General features: G+C 41.2%; 1 protein-coding gene across 1 annotated transcript in view; it reads left to right on the forward strand.

Moving 5' to 3' along the window:
• LOC112867883 (alpha-2-macroglobulin-like) overlaps nucleotides 1–13183 on the forward strand; it is a 46834-nt gene that overhangs the window by 15650 nt on the left and 18001 nt on the right. The window contains exons 12-21 of the mRNA XM_086714125.1: nucleotides 2220–2447; nucleotides 2697–2760; nucleotides 3988–4130; nucleotides 4713–4862; nucleotides 7037–7204; nucleotides 7823–7931; nucleotides 10223–10343; nucleotides 11261–11489; nucleotides 12216–12336; nucleotides 12911–13032. Of these exons, the coding sequence (XP_086570251.1) occupies nucleotides 2220–2447; nucleotides 2697–2760; nucleotides 3988–4130; nucleotides 4713–4862; nucleotides 7037–7204; nucleotides 7823–7931; nucleotides 10223–10343; nucleotides 11261–11489; nucleotides 12216–12336; nucleotides 12911–13032 (1455 nt within the window). The remainder of the gene's footprint in view (nucleotides 1–2219; nucleotides 2448–2696; nucleotides 2761–3987; nucleotides 4131–4712; nucleotides 4863–7036; nucleotides 7205–7822; nucleotides 7932–10222; nucleotides 10344–11260; nucleotides 11490–12215; nucleotides 12337–12910; nucleotides 13033–13183) is intronic.

A 13183-nucleotide genomic window follows, 5' to 3' on the forward strand; every position in this document is an offset into this window, starting at 1 on the left:
AAAAAAAAAACATGAGAAACAAAATTTAATAAAGGTTTTTTTTTCTTTTATGAAAGAAAGTGCAATCAACCCAAATGGCTTTTCAAATACTAGGCCCCTAAATAGGCAAAGGAAGACATTATTCTGTATGTATTATATTCATGTTTATAGTATTAGACACAGAATCCTCAAGCTACTTTTAGGAATATCTCAATTTAAAAGTAATGTCCTTTAGGGAGCACCTGGGTGGCTCCATCGGGTAAGCGTCTGACTTCAGCTCAGGTCACGATCTCACCATTTATGAGTTCGAGCCCCACATCGGGCTCTGTGCTGACAGCTCAGAGCCTGGAGCCTGCTTCAGATTTTGTGTCCCCCTCTTTCTCTGTCCTTCCCCCACTCATAGTCTGTCTCTCTCACTCTCAAAAATAAATAAACATTAAAATATTTTGTAAGTAATGTCCTTTAGTTATCAGGGTTTGGGTATTAAATGTGATGTTTAACTTCTTTTTTAAAAGTTAATGTGTTATTTTGAAATAAAAATAGAAAAAATATACTTATGAAAAAGATAATACATATTAAAGCACTTAGTAAGCCCCCTTTAACTTAATATGAATATTATTACTGTAAAAGCCCATTTTAACATCACTAGCATTTAAGCTTTTTGGGTGGTTTTATTTTTAGAGGGAGGGGGAGAGAGAAAGAGAGAGTGAGAGCAAGGAGGGAAGAGGCAGAGAGAGGGAGAGATAGAGAATCCCAAGCAGGTCTCCCCCGTGAGCAGAGAGCCCAAGGCAGGGCTCAAACCCACAAACCATGAGATCATGACCTGAGGCGAAACCAAGAGCTGGTCGCTTACCTGACTGAGTCCCCCAGGCGCCCCATTAACATGACTAGTAGCATTCATTTCAAGTGTATACACCTTATAAATTATTGTTCTTGCTTTATTTTCCCGCTGCTATTCTAATTTTCTCCAGATTTTTGTTATACCCATATAATTCGCTTTATATTAGCATAGAGTTCTCTATTCATCAATGGAAATGTAAATATACACATAGAGATATATGGACACTCAAGTAAACATTACATAATAATGATGACAAATAAATGGGATATCTGATTGATCCCACTTTACATGGATGGCATTAAAGCCCATATCTCCTAATTAGCTAAAAATTGAGTGTTCGCCCATTTATTCAATCAAGAAGTGTCTTGAACGTTTTCCATGCGCCAGGCAATGTGCTCATCCTGAAAATAAAAATATTATCTTTAAATAACCCCTCTGGTAATTATTTATATGTTATCACTGGAGCGTATATTGAAATATAAATAAAGTGTTTTGCTGACACAAGGATTCATTCATGCCACTTGGGAGGTGAGGATGAGGATAGGGGAGCCTGAAAAGAATATGGAAAGTCTTCTGCATGGAGAAGAGTTAAATGACAACCCTAAAAGGGCTTATGAACCTTGAGAGTCCAGAGGCACAAAAAGCGTTAAAAACAATCAGCCTGGGTGGTTCAGTTGGGTAAGTGTCTGACTCTTGATTTCGGCTCAAACCATGGTCTCAAAGGTTGGTGGGTTCGAGCCCCACTTCAGGCTCTGTGCTGGCAGCTCAGAGCCCGCTTGGGATTCTCTCCTTCCCTCTCCCTCTGCCCCTCCCCTGCTCTTGCCACACAAGCTCTCTCGCTCTCCAAATAAATAAGTAAACATTCAGAAAGCAAAATAAAATAATCAGCCACAGACAGCCCAGGAGTGATAGATAGACTTCAGCTAACTGACCAACTCAACTCTGGAACCCAACGCTATTGACAGGAAGTGTTCTCAGACCCTTAAGGTTGAAACATGACATATTCATAATACCTGGTGGAAATCCATCGTAAATAAGTCTCCGAAGTGTAGTTCTTCAGTTTCTGGAGACTATTTGGTCTCCACAATGGGCTTTTAGAAGTCCAGTGTCTCTGTCTGCATAGGTAAAGTGGCCCCCAAAAAAGTGTCGCGCAAACGAAACACAGCAAAAGATGCCTCTGTGTATGCCCTTCAGAAATTTAAATACCAACCCAGGGAGCCTCTGCGGTGCAAAGGCCTGCAATAGAGATAAACACTCTCTCACTTTTTACTGTGGAGTAAAAGATTTCTAGGTGCTAGTTAAGGTAGGACGATGAACCAAGGCAGTTTTGTGAGAACTTTGATTCCCTCTGACATATGATCTATGAAATTAATACTGTGGTTTTTTTTTAATTCACTAGGTCAAATACAAGGATCAGAGTCCCTGTTATGGCTATCAATGGCTGTCAGCAGAAAACGAAGAAGCTTATCACACTGCGAACCTTGTATTCTCCCTAAGCAAGAGTTTTGTCCACCTAGAGCCCATGCCTCATGAACTGCCCTGTGGCCAAACTCAGACAGTCCAAGCACATTATATCCTGAATGGACACGCCCTGGAGACGCTGAAGGAGCTCGTGTTCTATTATCTGGTGAGAAGGAAGGCCAGTTGGTTGACTCCCCATAGACAAGAGCCCTCTGAGGGGCAAAGAACCAGGAAACCCCTTCGATGTCACTACTTTGACTTATTATCCATGTTCCTTTTGAAAGTTTGGCTTCTCTTTGGGCTAATTATTGCCAGCTCGGGCTCAAGAAAGCAAGAATGACGCATGAAGGGCAAGACATGGGGTGTAAGATTTTTGTCAGGCAAACCAAGTTCCTTTTCCTTGCCTTTTCTGCAGATAATGGCAAAGGGAGGCATTGTCCGAACTGGGACCTATGTGCTGCCCGTGAAGCAGGAAGATAGTGAGTATTTCCATAATTCCACATTTCTGCCCCACTCCGACACAGTCAGCCTTCCACTGCAGAAATACCAGAAATCGTTTCAAAAAAGAGAGAGGGTTTCCGTCTAACTCCAATAAATGAGAAGCTGAGAGGGGAAAGAAATAATGGGGTGCTGTTTTTTCGCCCTTTACCGAATATTTCTTTTCTTTTCCTTCAACACTGTATTCTGTCCAGATCATTTAAAGTGTTGATGTTGTTGTTTTATAATCTATGCATATTCCACGTTTTCAAACCATAGACATTCATGGAGCTTCTTCTCAAATGGCATTTTAAAATTGTTTTAAGGGGGCGCCTGGGTGGCGCAGTCGGTTAGGCGTCCAACTTCAGCCAGGTCACGATCTCGCGGTCCGTGGGTTCGAGCCCCGCGTCGGGCTCTGGGCTGATGGCTCGGAGCCTGGAGCCTGTTTCCGATTCTGTGTCTCCCTCTCTCTCTGCCCCTCCCCCGTTCATGCTCTGTCTCTCTCTGTCCCAAAAATAAATAAAAAACGCTGAAAAAAAAAATCAAAAAAAAATTGTTTTAGGAAATGGAGAGAAAGGTAAAATTTTGGAATGTTTTCCATATGCTCCGTCTTTTGCTGAGTCATTTATATCTTTCTATCATATTCCCTTTTGAAGATAGTTCTGATTTATGAAAGGTTAAATTGGGTACTTCCACCATGGAATGGGACTCTCACCATGAATAAATACGGACCGATATAAACCTCCGAAGTTTTCAGCTCTTCTAAGGAAGTCTCAGGGACCACTTACAACAAAACTTATCAGTGAACCACTCTTTTGTTGCTTCTTCATAACTTCTGGTTCTATCTCCCTTCTCTAGTGTGAAGTCTAGATCAAATAGTAGCCAAGTGGATGTCTCCATGCCCTCAGATAAAATCAGAACTTTGTGTAGACGAGCTAAAGCTGAAAATTAGCCTGGAACCATTGTATGATAAGAGAAGAGAGCCCTTTGATAAGGTTTTTCCTAAAGCTAGAGTTCTCAGAGGTACAGAATTCTTAGAGGTAAACATTCTACGTTTACTACTAAGCCTACTAGGTCTGCTGGTTGCTACCTATTATACCAACCAATAGAAACAGCCGTTAACCCGACCAGGCTCCTAATACTGGCTTCGTGGGACAGAAAACTTTCATTTCAGCCCTGGGGAGACGTCTAACCCATACTCACAATTCCTCATTCTTTCTGCGCTCCAGTGAAAGGCCACTTTTCGGTGTCAGTCCCTGTGGACACAGACATTGCTCCCATCGCCCGATTGCTCATCTACGCCATTTTACCTGACGGGGAAGTGGTTGGGGATTCTGCAAAATATAAGATTGAAAACTGTCTGTCCAACAAGGTGGGTTTTTTTTTTTTTTTCAGTTGCTGTTATTATCAATTCTTTTCTGCATGTGAACCACTGGGGCCAAAGGGGTTAAAATGAATCCTCCAGAGATTTTCAGCAAGGGAATGGCAGAGACACACGAGGAATCCATGCCACTTGCCTCCTAGTTTAAAATTCTCGTGCACTGTCGCTTACTATATGATACAGTTCAGAGTATCTGGCTCCCGTCTATGACGAAACGTTGGAAACACGAGTTTTTAAGATTACTAGGGAGCCAAAAGAGAATTATGAGAGCATCTAGAACCGTGTGCATTCACCCACACTTAACAAACACCTTACCGTGTAACAAAGGTAAAAAATGGAATCTCAAATTTAATCATTTATAAGACTTAGATATCATTACAATGGTTCAACTGATTCTTGGGAGTCAGAGTGAAGCGTAGGGGACAAAAAGCCTCAAGACTCCCATGGTGCCGACCACCGCCAAGTCAAATAAAGTGAGTACGTCCTGAATGTGTGGAACACTCAGGAAATGCTTGTGAACGATCAATTAAATCAGGACATTTGTTTTTCTGACCATTCTCCCCAATTTCATAGGTGGACTTGAGCTTCCGTCCAGCACAAAGTCTCCCGGCCTCACACGTCCACCTGCGAGTCTCAGCTTCTCCTCAGTCCCTCTGCGCCCTCCGTGCCGTGGACCAAAGTGTGCTGCTCATGAGGCCCGAGGCTGAGCTGTCCGTGGCCTCGGTGAGTTCCCGGCAGCCCTGGGGGGTCAGGAAGGGCCGTGCGAGGGGCTCAGGGCGAGGAGAAAGGCCTATCTGAGTAAGATAGAATCTATCAAAATTCTATTTACCTAGGAGTTGGTAGCTTTGATCTCTTTCATGGGCACTTTTTTGGGTGAGAAATATAATACATTTCAACACATAGATATGTATTTGTTTACATAAGTTTATATACGTATACAAACATAAACACGCATATGTACATGTGTGTTTGTTTATATATATGTATGTCAATAAAATCATGCACCATTCAAAGCCCCTGAAATCCTAGAGCTCTCTAAACTGGTAATAGGTATTTTCAAACTAGTTGTAATGTTTGAAAAAGCCTAACAAAAGTGGTACATTTAGGTGCACGACAACTGATATGAAATATCAAATTTCTGTTTTTGTTAAGAATTATATCAAACACTGTAGGTTCCAAGATGAACACAATTTCTGAAGGAAGATAGACATTGTCTCTGATGAATAAAGATTTGGAGAAATGGAGGCACCTGGGTGGCTCAGTTGGTTAAGCATCTGACTTCAGCTCAGGCCACGGTCTCACCGCTCATGAGTTCGAGCCCCCCCAACGCCAGTGTGGAGCCTGCTTGGGATTCTTGGTTTCTCCTCTCTCTCTCTCTCTCTCTGCTCCTTCCCCGTGTGTGCTTTCTCTCTCTCAGAATATATAAACTTTAAAAAAAATGTTTTTGGAGAAATGAGTTACTATGTGATAAATGACATTAATAAATTAAATCCTTTAAAATGTCAATGGAAGAAATAGCACAAGTGTATGCTGGAGTAGAACAATGAGAAACAAGTCAACACTTGCTAATAGTCATTTGCTTGTGTCTTCAAATTTTCAATATGAAGCCAATTGAAATAACCTCTTCCAGAAGTTTCTTTTTTACTATCAACATTTTACAAAGAGAAATTTATATTTTTGACTCCCTAAAAAAAAAAAGTTATAAGAAACGATTTTTAGTTTTTTAGTCCTTCCAAATGGAATTTAATTGAAAATATTAGAATTCTTCTAAAGGAAGTATTGCGTACATTTCAGTAGAGGGAGCAAGGGCATATATGGAAAAATACAATGTTTTATGTTTACAGAACAATTTCATCCTTCTTGGGGTCTTTTTATTTTTTTTAATTTACTTTAATGGGGGAAGGGGCAGAGAGACAGGGAGAGAGAATCCCAAGTAGTCTCCATGCTGTTAGCGCCGAGCCAGATGTGGGGCTCAATCCCACAAACCATGAGACCGTGACCTGAGCCAAAATCAACAGTCAGTCGCTTAACTGAAGAGCCACCTAAGCGCCCGATCTCAGGATCTTTTTAAATTATAGCAACACTGGTGGATAGATAAGGCAGAATATCCTATTTATTTTTAATAAAAAAGTAGAAGCTTTCAGGTATTTAGGAGTAGACCTGGGTTAGAACACTAGTCCTGTCCTCTCGAGCCTTGATAGTATTTTACTAATGAAACACTTTGTTCCCAGTAACATAAGCCATTCATTCAATAGGTATTTATTTAGTACCTGCTGTGTTGTAGGTGTACCTACTGTTTGTTGGAATGCGGGGATCTATTAGTGAACTCCTTGAACAACAAGAAGCCATGCTCTCATGGAACTTCTGCTTCCATAGATGAGATAGACGAGAACATATAATATGCTTTCAAGAAAAAACCGAGGGGGGAGATGGAGAATATGCCTAAGAAAATATTATCCTATCCTATATAGAGGATATTTACTTATTCGTGTGCCCGTTCAGAACATGTGTTCGTTAACGTTGTTATACACTGAGTCAGTTGCTAACCACAAGGAGAGACAAAACTATCATTTCCTTCTATCAGGTGATGTTTTATACCATGTCCCAAATATAGCAGGCATAGATTTATCCCAATAAAGTTTTATTCCATTCTAGTATGGAGTCTAGTGTTTGCCTCTGAACTGTGTAACGAGCTATCGTGATCCTTGTGTACCTCGATGGGGATGTTTGGGGGTATTTTTCCCCAAAATTCTTAAAACAGCTTCATCTCTGTAAATTATTTAAGCAACAGTGGCACTCAAAGAAGACTGGCGGTAATTATGCTTTTCTTTTCTCTTCGCATGTAAGAAGAATAAGCCACAAATAAGTTTGTCCTTTTGTCCTTTGCATTCATACAGGTTTATAACCTGCTACCAGTGAAGGACCTCACTGGTTTCCCTGCGAGTTTGAATCAACGGGAGGAAGATGATGAAGACTGTGTCAATAGCCGTAATGTCTTCATCAATGGAATCATGTATTCGCCTGTATCAAACACAAATGAAAAAGATATGTATAGCTTCCTACAGGTAAATTCCTTGTATTTTAGATTCTAAAGATGTTTTGAAGATTTTGAATTCTAAAGATTCATGGAATATTATATATACAAAAAATACATATTTGTTTTAATACCTTCATATCACAGTTGAGGGTAACGGGACACAGAGAGGTCAAGTGACTTCTCCAAGATTATGAATAGTGGCAGATCTGATCATAGCAAAGGGCCAGAGCTAGAACTTTTTGGACTAGTAATCAAGTTTTTTTTTTTTAATTTTTCCCGAAATTCATTGCCTTGTGTAATTTATAAACGTCACATATATAAAATATTTCTGTTAAAAGAGTTTTACCAACAGAATAAAATTACTTCCGTGAGTATACCAATATCCTTTCTACAGATGTGAGCATTAAAAGTTCAATATTGGGGCACTTGGGTGGCTCAGTCGGTTAAGCATCTGACTCTTGGTCTCAGCTCAGGTCTTGATCTAAGGGTCATGAGTTCAGGCCCTGCTTGAAGTTGGGCTCCACTTAAATTAAAAAGAAAAAAAAAGTTTAGTATTAAGCTAATTGGAATGTTTGTGAAATTCAATGAAGTATGTGCCTATATATTTCATATTTATGTACTAATTCGGTGATAATTTCCTTCATAGGATATGGGCTTAAAGGTATTCACCAACACAAGGATTCATAAACCCAAAGTATGCTCACCACCTGAACCCTATGCAATGCAGTCATCTCGAAGACTATTCGCTTCTCCAGGTAAAAAAATAAAAATAAAAGCTAATATACTGAATCAAACAAAAGATGTTTTAAATATATAAAATGTGATAAAATGAACAAAAAAGAACTTGTGATTCAGATATATTAAGGTTCGTGCTCAAGATCACATAGCAATACAAACCCAAACATTCTGATTGTGTCGAGCCCCCACATATGCAATGCTGGAGAGGATACAAGGCAGACTGTAAGAAGTTTCATAAGAAAGGTACAGGAACTGTATGTCAACTATACTCCCATTTAAAGAGAGAGAGAGACAGAGGTACAGATATACAGAATAAAAGAAAGGATTAATTCTGATTGAGCAATCAGGAAACTCATTCATGAAGAATCCACTTCTAGGGGTGCCTGGGTGGCTCAGTCAATTGAGCGTCACTCTTTTTTTTTTTTTAATTTTTTTTTTAATTTATTTATTTTTGAAGGAGAGAGAGAGAGAGAGAGAGAGAGCATGAGCGGGGGAGGGGCAGAGAGAGAGGGGGAGACACAGAATCCGAAGCAGGCTCCAGGCTCTATACCGTCAGCACAGAGCCCGATGGGGCTCGAACCCACGAACCGCAAGATCATGACCTGAGCCAAAGTCGGACGCTCAACCGACTGAGCCACTCAGGCGCCGTGAGCATCCCACTCTTGATTTGGGCTCAGGTCAGGATCTCACAGTTCATGGGATCAAGCTCTGCATCGGGCTCTGTGCTGACAGCCTGGAGCCTACTTGGGATTCTCTCCCTTCCTCCCTGCCTCTCCCCTACTTGCTCTTTCTCTCTCAAAATAAATAAGATAAACTTTAAAAAGAAGAAGAAGAATCCACCTCCAGTAAATGGAGATGTGTGAGGTTGAAAGGAAAGATATAATTTCTAGTCACAGGATCAGCATAAATAGAAACAGAAATGTTCACAAGTTGGGACTACATTCGCACCAGTTAGGTAAGGAAGCTCTAACTTCCCCAAAATATCGGTCAATATTCATGTTGAAATCACATTTATTTGTCAGTGATATGGGCTACTTTACTGGTGAATCAGACACTAAGTAACCATTTATTTATAGTTTGATATTGTCAAATCATGGTGGAATATAAAGAGTTTGTCAAAAAATCAAGGAAAATATTCAATGAAAATTCATTAGTTATATGGAATTTAAATAAATATTATTATATATTTTTTATTATTTATAAGCTAAAGTCTATAATCCCTTAAAGTAGAATTTATAGTAGGGGCACCTGGGTGGCTCAGTCAGTTAAGCAACCGACTTCAGCTCAGGTCATGATTTCATGGTTCATGGGTTCGAGCCCCATGTCGTCTCTGTGCTGACAGCTCAGAGCCTGGAGCCTGCTTCAGATTCTGTCTACCTCTCTCTCTGCCCCTCCCCCTCCTCTTTCTCTCTCTCTCTCTCTCTCTCAAAAGTAAACACTTAAAAAATAATAAAATAATTTTTTTTTAAAGTGGAATTTATAGCAAACTTATGTATAGGCACAAATTTTTTTTCAGAGAACTGGTTGTTAAATATTTACCAGCACACCATTAACAGAAAGTAAACAGGCAAGAGAACCCCACTGACCTTCTGACACATGTGGAAAGAAAGAACTCGTTTTTAATGTTTATTTTTATTTTTGAGAGAGACAGACAGACAGACCACGAGCGGGAAAGGGGCAGAGAAAGAAGGAGACACAGAATCCAAAGCAGGCTCCAGGCTCTGAGCTGTCAGCCCAGACCCCGATGCGGGGCTCGAACTCACGGACCGCGAGATCACGACCTGAGCCGAAGTCGGACGCTTAACTGACTGAGCCACCCTCACGCCCTAAAAACATTTTTATCCTTGATCCTTCACTCCTATAAACTTTCTCAGAACCACTGTCATAATGTTTGGGGACAATGGTTCTTTGACCCCACGGAGGAACATACCAAATGGAAACTGACTCCTGCCCTTCTTCCAATCCACGTTACATCACTCTCCTTTCGAGACAATGTCCCATAAGCACAGAGGACTCTTTTCTGCTACAAAGGCAATCCGAGGCTCTTTCTGTCTCTAGATCTCCATGTCCTGTATTTGTGATTCTCTTACCCCCCCTCACTTTGGACTTATTCTAGTCCAAACTTAAGCTCTAGAATTCGGCTTACATATCACTTCCTCAAAGAAGTATTCCCTTAACACCAAAGCATCCTCTCCTGGTTCCTGTCTGTTCCATCAGCCTGTTTATTTCTTTTGTGACATGTATTACAAGCTCTCATAAGCTTAATCTTTGTATTTGTTATTTCTGTCTCCTCCCTCGCCCACCATAGCCATATCTGAATTGCAAAGAGGCCAGGAGCTTACAGAAATGGCACACGTTTCAGAGGCGTTCACCGAGACTGTGAGAAAGTATTTCCCTGAGACGTGGATCTGGGACTTGGTGGCCGTAGAGTAAGTAACTTTCTTTATATATAAAAGGTAAGAATATAGACTCCTCACGATTTTCCGGGTTTGGCTAATTTTTCAATATCCAAGTATTTCTTTCAGACACGTTGTTATTTTCACGAGAGGCTGAACATAAGTACTTCTGCTATGAAGTCTCACTCTTCTAATTATATCAGAGCTGAGAAATTTTGCACATATTTAATTCTAAGACTTCCAGAAAATGGGAATAAGGACCAGGTACTGCGTAGACCAACACCTATAAGAGATCTTTCACCGGCCAACAGTCTTGGGTTAAGCACAGAATCAGTCAGACCAACGAGACGCAGTCGTAGTAGAATTAAAAACTGTAATGGGGCGCCTGGGTGGCTCAGTCGGTTGAGCGTCCGACTTCGGCCCAGGTCACGATCTCACGTCCGTGAGTTCGAGCCCCGCGTCGGGCTCTGGGCTGACAGCTCAGAGCCTGGAGCCTGCTTCGGATTCTGTGTCTCCCTCTCTCTCTGCCCCTCCCGCATTCATGCTCTGTCTCTCTCTGTCTCAAAAATAAATAAATGTTAAAAAAAAAAAAAAAATTTTTTTTTAAAAAAAACTGTAAGCCTGCCTTCATTGGAACAGTATTTTCAAGAGTAAAATTTAAGAGCAATCTCAAATTACAGATTCAATTTGTAACAACATTGTCTATAATAGACAATGCTATAGTTATATGTCTAGAGAAGATTCTGATATAGACTAGAATTGCAAACAGAATTGGAAGGAAAGGACTTCTAATATTTTCCCATTTCAAGCCTTGATTATCCTCTCCTTTATTGATATTTCTACTGAGTGCATTCAGGTCACGACAATAGAATTATTTATAGGAGTTCTCTTCCTAGAAAGAATTTATTTCACTGTTTACTTTCTGTTCTTCACATTTCTATCCTCCCCAGCGCATCAGGTGTGGCTGAAGTGGGAGTAATAGTCCCTGACACCATCACGGAATGGAAGGCAGGGGCCCTCTGTCTGTCCAATGACACTGGGCTTGGTCTCTCGCTTCCCGCCTCCCTCCGCGCCTTCCAGCCCTTCTTTGTGGAGCTCACAATGCCCTACTCTGTGATCCGCGGAGAGACCTTCACGCTCAAGGCCACTGTCCTAAACTACCTTTCCAATTGCATCTGGGTAAGGACCTCTCTTTCCTCAATTGAACACAAGGTGACAGTCCAATAAATTGAAAACTGCACTCTTTGAAATACTGTGCCAGATGAGCTCACCAGAGGAGGAATCCTCTCAGAGATATTCATATGTTATAGACGCCATGGTTGCTGGTATTTCCAAACACGTGCAACTTAAAACAAGCTTCTGAGCCTTACCACAACCCCGTAAGTTTAGGAAGCTTGTGCAGTATGAAGATTTCTGACAAGGTGGACAAAAATCAGTACGCTTCATTCTCACGTCTTAGATCCCTTAAGGTTTCGACTTCTACCTTCCACATATTTAATTTTCACATAGCATCATAGACCAATAGACATATCAAACCTCACTTTGAAAGTTATTTGTGAGCATCTGACCTCCCCTGAAACCACAAGCATTTATAAATCTTGTAACACTCTGCTGGGAGAGCTGAAGGAATGGTCAAGATCCCAGGCCAGAGAGGTAGAGTTTCCACAGGCAACATGCCATCATGACTTTTGCACCTCCTGTCCCACCCCATGAATGAGCAGATTATTGAAAAATACTAAGGTTTGCATGTCAGATCATGGAAAGGTAGTTGGTCTGCACTTAGATCATCTCTACTATTAGGCAACCTAAAATCTAACCAATCCCCAACACGCTTTATTTCAAACCATTATGCTTTTGGTCTCCTTCTCCTTCTGATCTGTCTCTTGGATTTACGTGTGGTTTCAGGTTAACGTGCAGCTAGACGAATCTCCTGCATTCCTAGTCCAGGAGAAGAAACAAGAGTCTCACTGCATCTGTGGGAATGGCCGGCAAACTTTGTCCTGGGCAATAACACCAAAGGCATTAGGTGAGGGACACTCTCCTAGAGACAATTCTCTACTCAAGGATTGTATATGTCAGCAGGATCCTTACGTCTAATGTTCTTTCCCTCAGGCAAAATCACACCCCCTCCAATGGTAGGATTTTCGCCTGTGTCTTTTACTCTAGAAGGCTATCCCCACTTCCTTTACTTCCACCTCCGCCTTGGATTCTCAGTATCATTAGCCTCTGTGTTTCCATTCCTGCTCCTGTGTTTTTATAAAACAAAAAGAGGTTGGGGCGCCTGGGTGGCTCAGTCGGTTAAGCGGCCAACTTCGGCTCAGGTCATGATCTCGCGGTTTGTGAGTTCGAGCCCCATGTCGGGCTCTGTGCTGACGGCTCAGAGCCTGGAGCCTGCTTCTGTCTCCCTCTCTCTCTGCCCCTCCCCTGCTCATGCCCTGTCTCTCTCTGTCTCAAAAATAAATAAAACATTTAAAAAATAAATAAATAAATAAAAATAAAACAAAAAGAGGTTACAAAACATTGAACACTTATGAAGCTTGAGGTTTGGAGGCATGGAGAAAGAAGGCGATGGTGCTCATCTGTACTGCCCCTTTTTTTAGGAAATGTGAACTTCACCGTGAGCGCAGAGGCACTGGAGTCTCAAGAGCCATGTGGGATCGAGGTGACTGTGGTCCCTGAATACGGAAAGAAAGACACAATCATCAAGTCTCTGCTGGTTGAAGTAAGTAAGCCAATCCATTTGATAGGTCACAACGAGTCAATAAAAACAATGGTGAATCCAGTTGAGATTCCAAGTTTTAGTTAAGAAGGGTTAAATAATACATAATCACAGAAGAGTTCACAATATTCTCTCCTCTTCTCTTTCTCCATCT

Source organism: Puma concolor, chromosome B4 (genome assembly GCF_028749965.1).
Source record: "Puma concolor isolate L17-30 chromosome B4, mPumCon1.1.hap2, whole genome shotgun sequence".
NCBI classification, from domain to species: domain Eukaryota; kingdom Metazoa; phylum Chordata; class Mammalia; order Carnivora; family Felidae; genus Puma; species Puma concolor.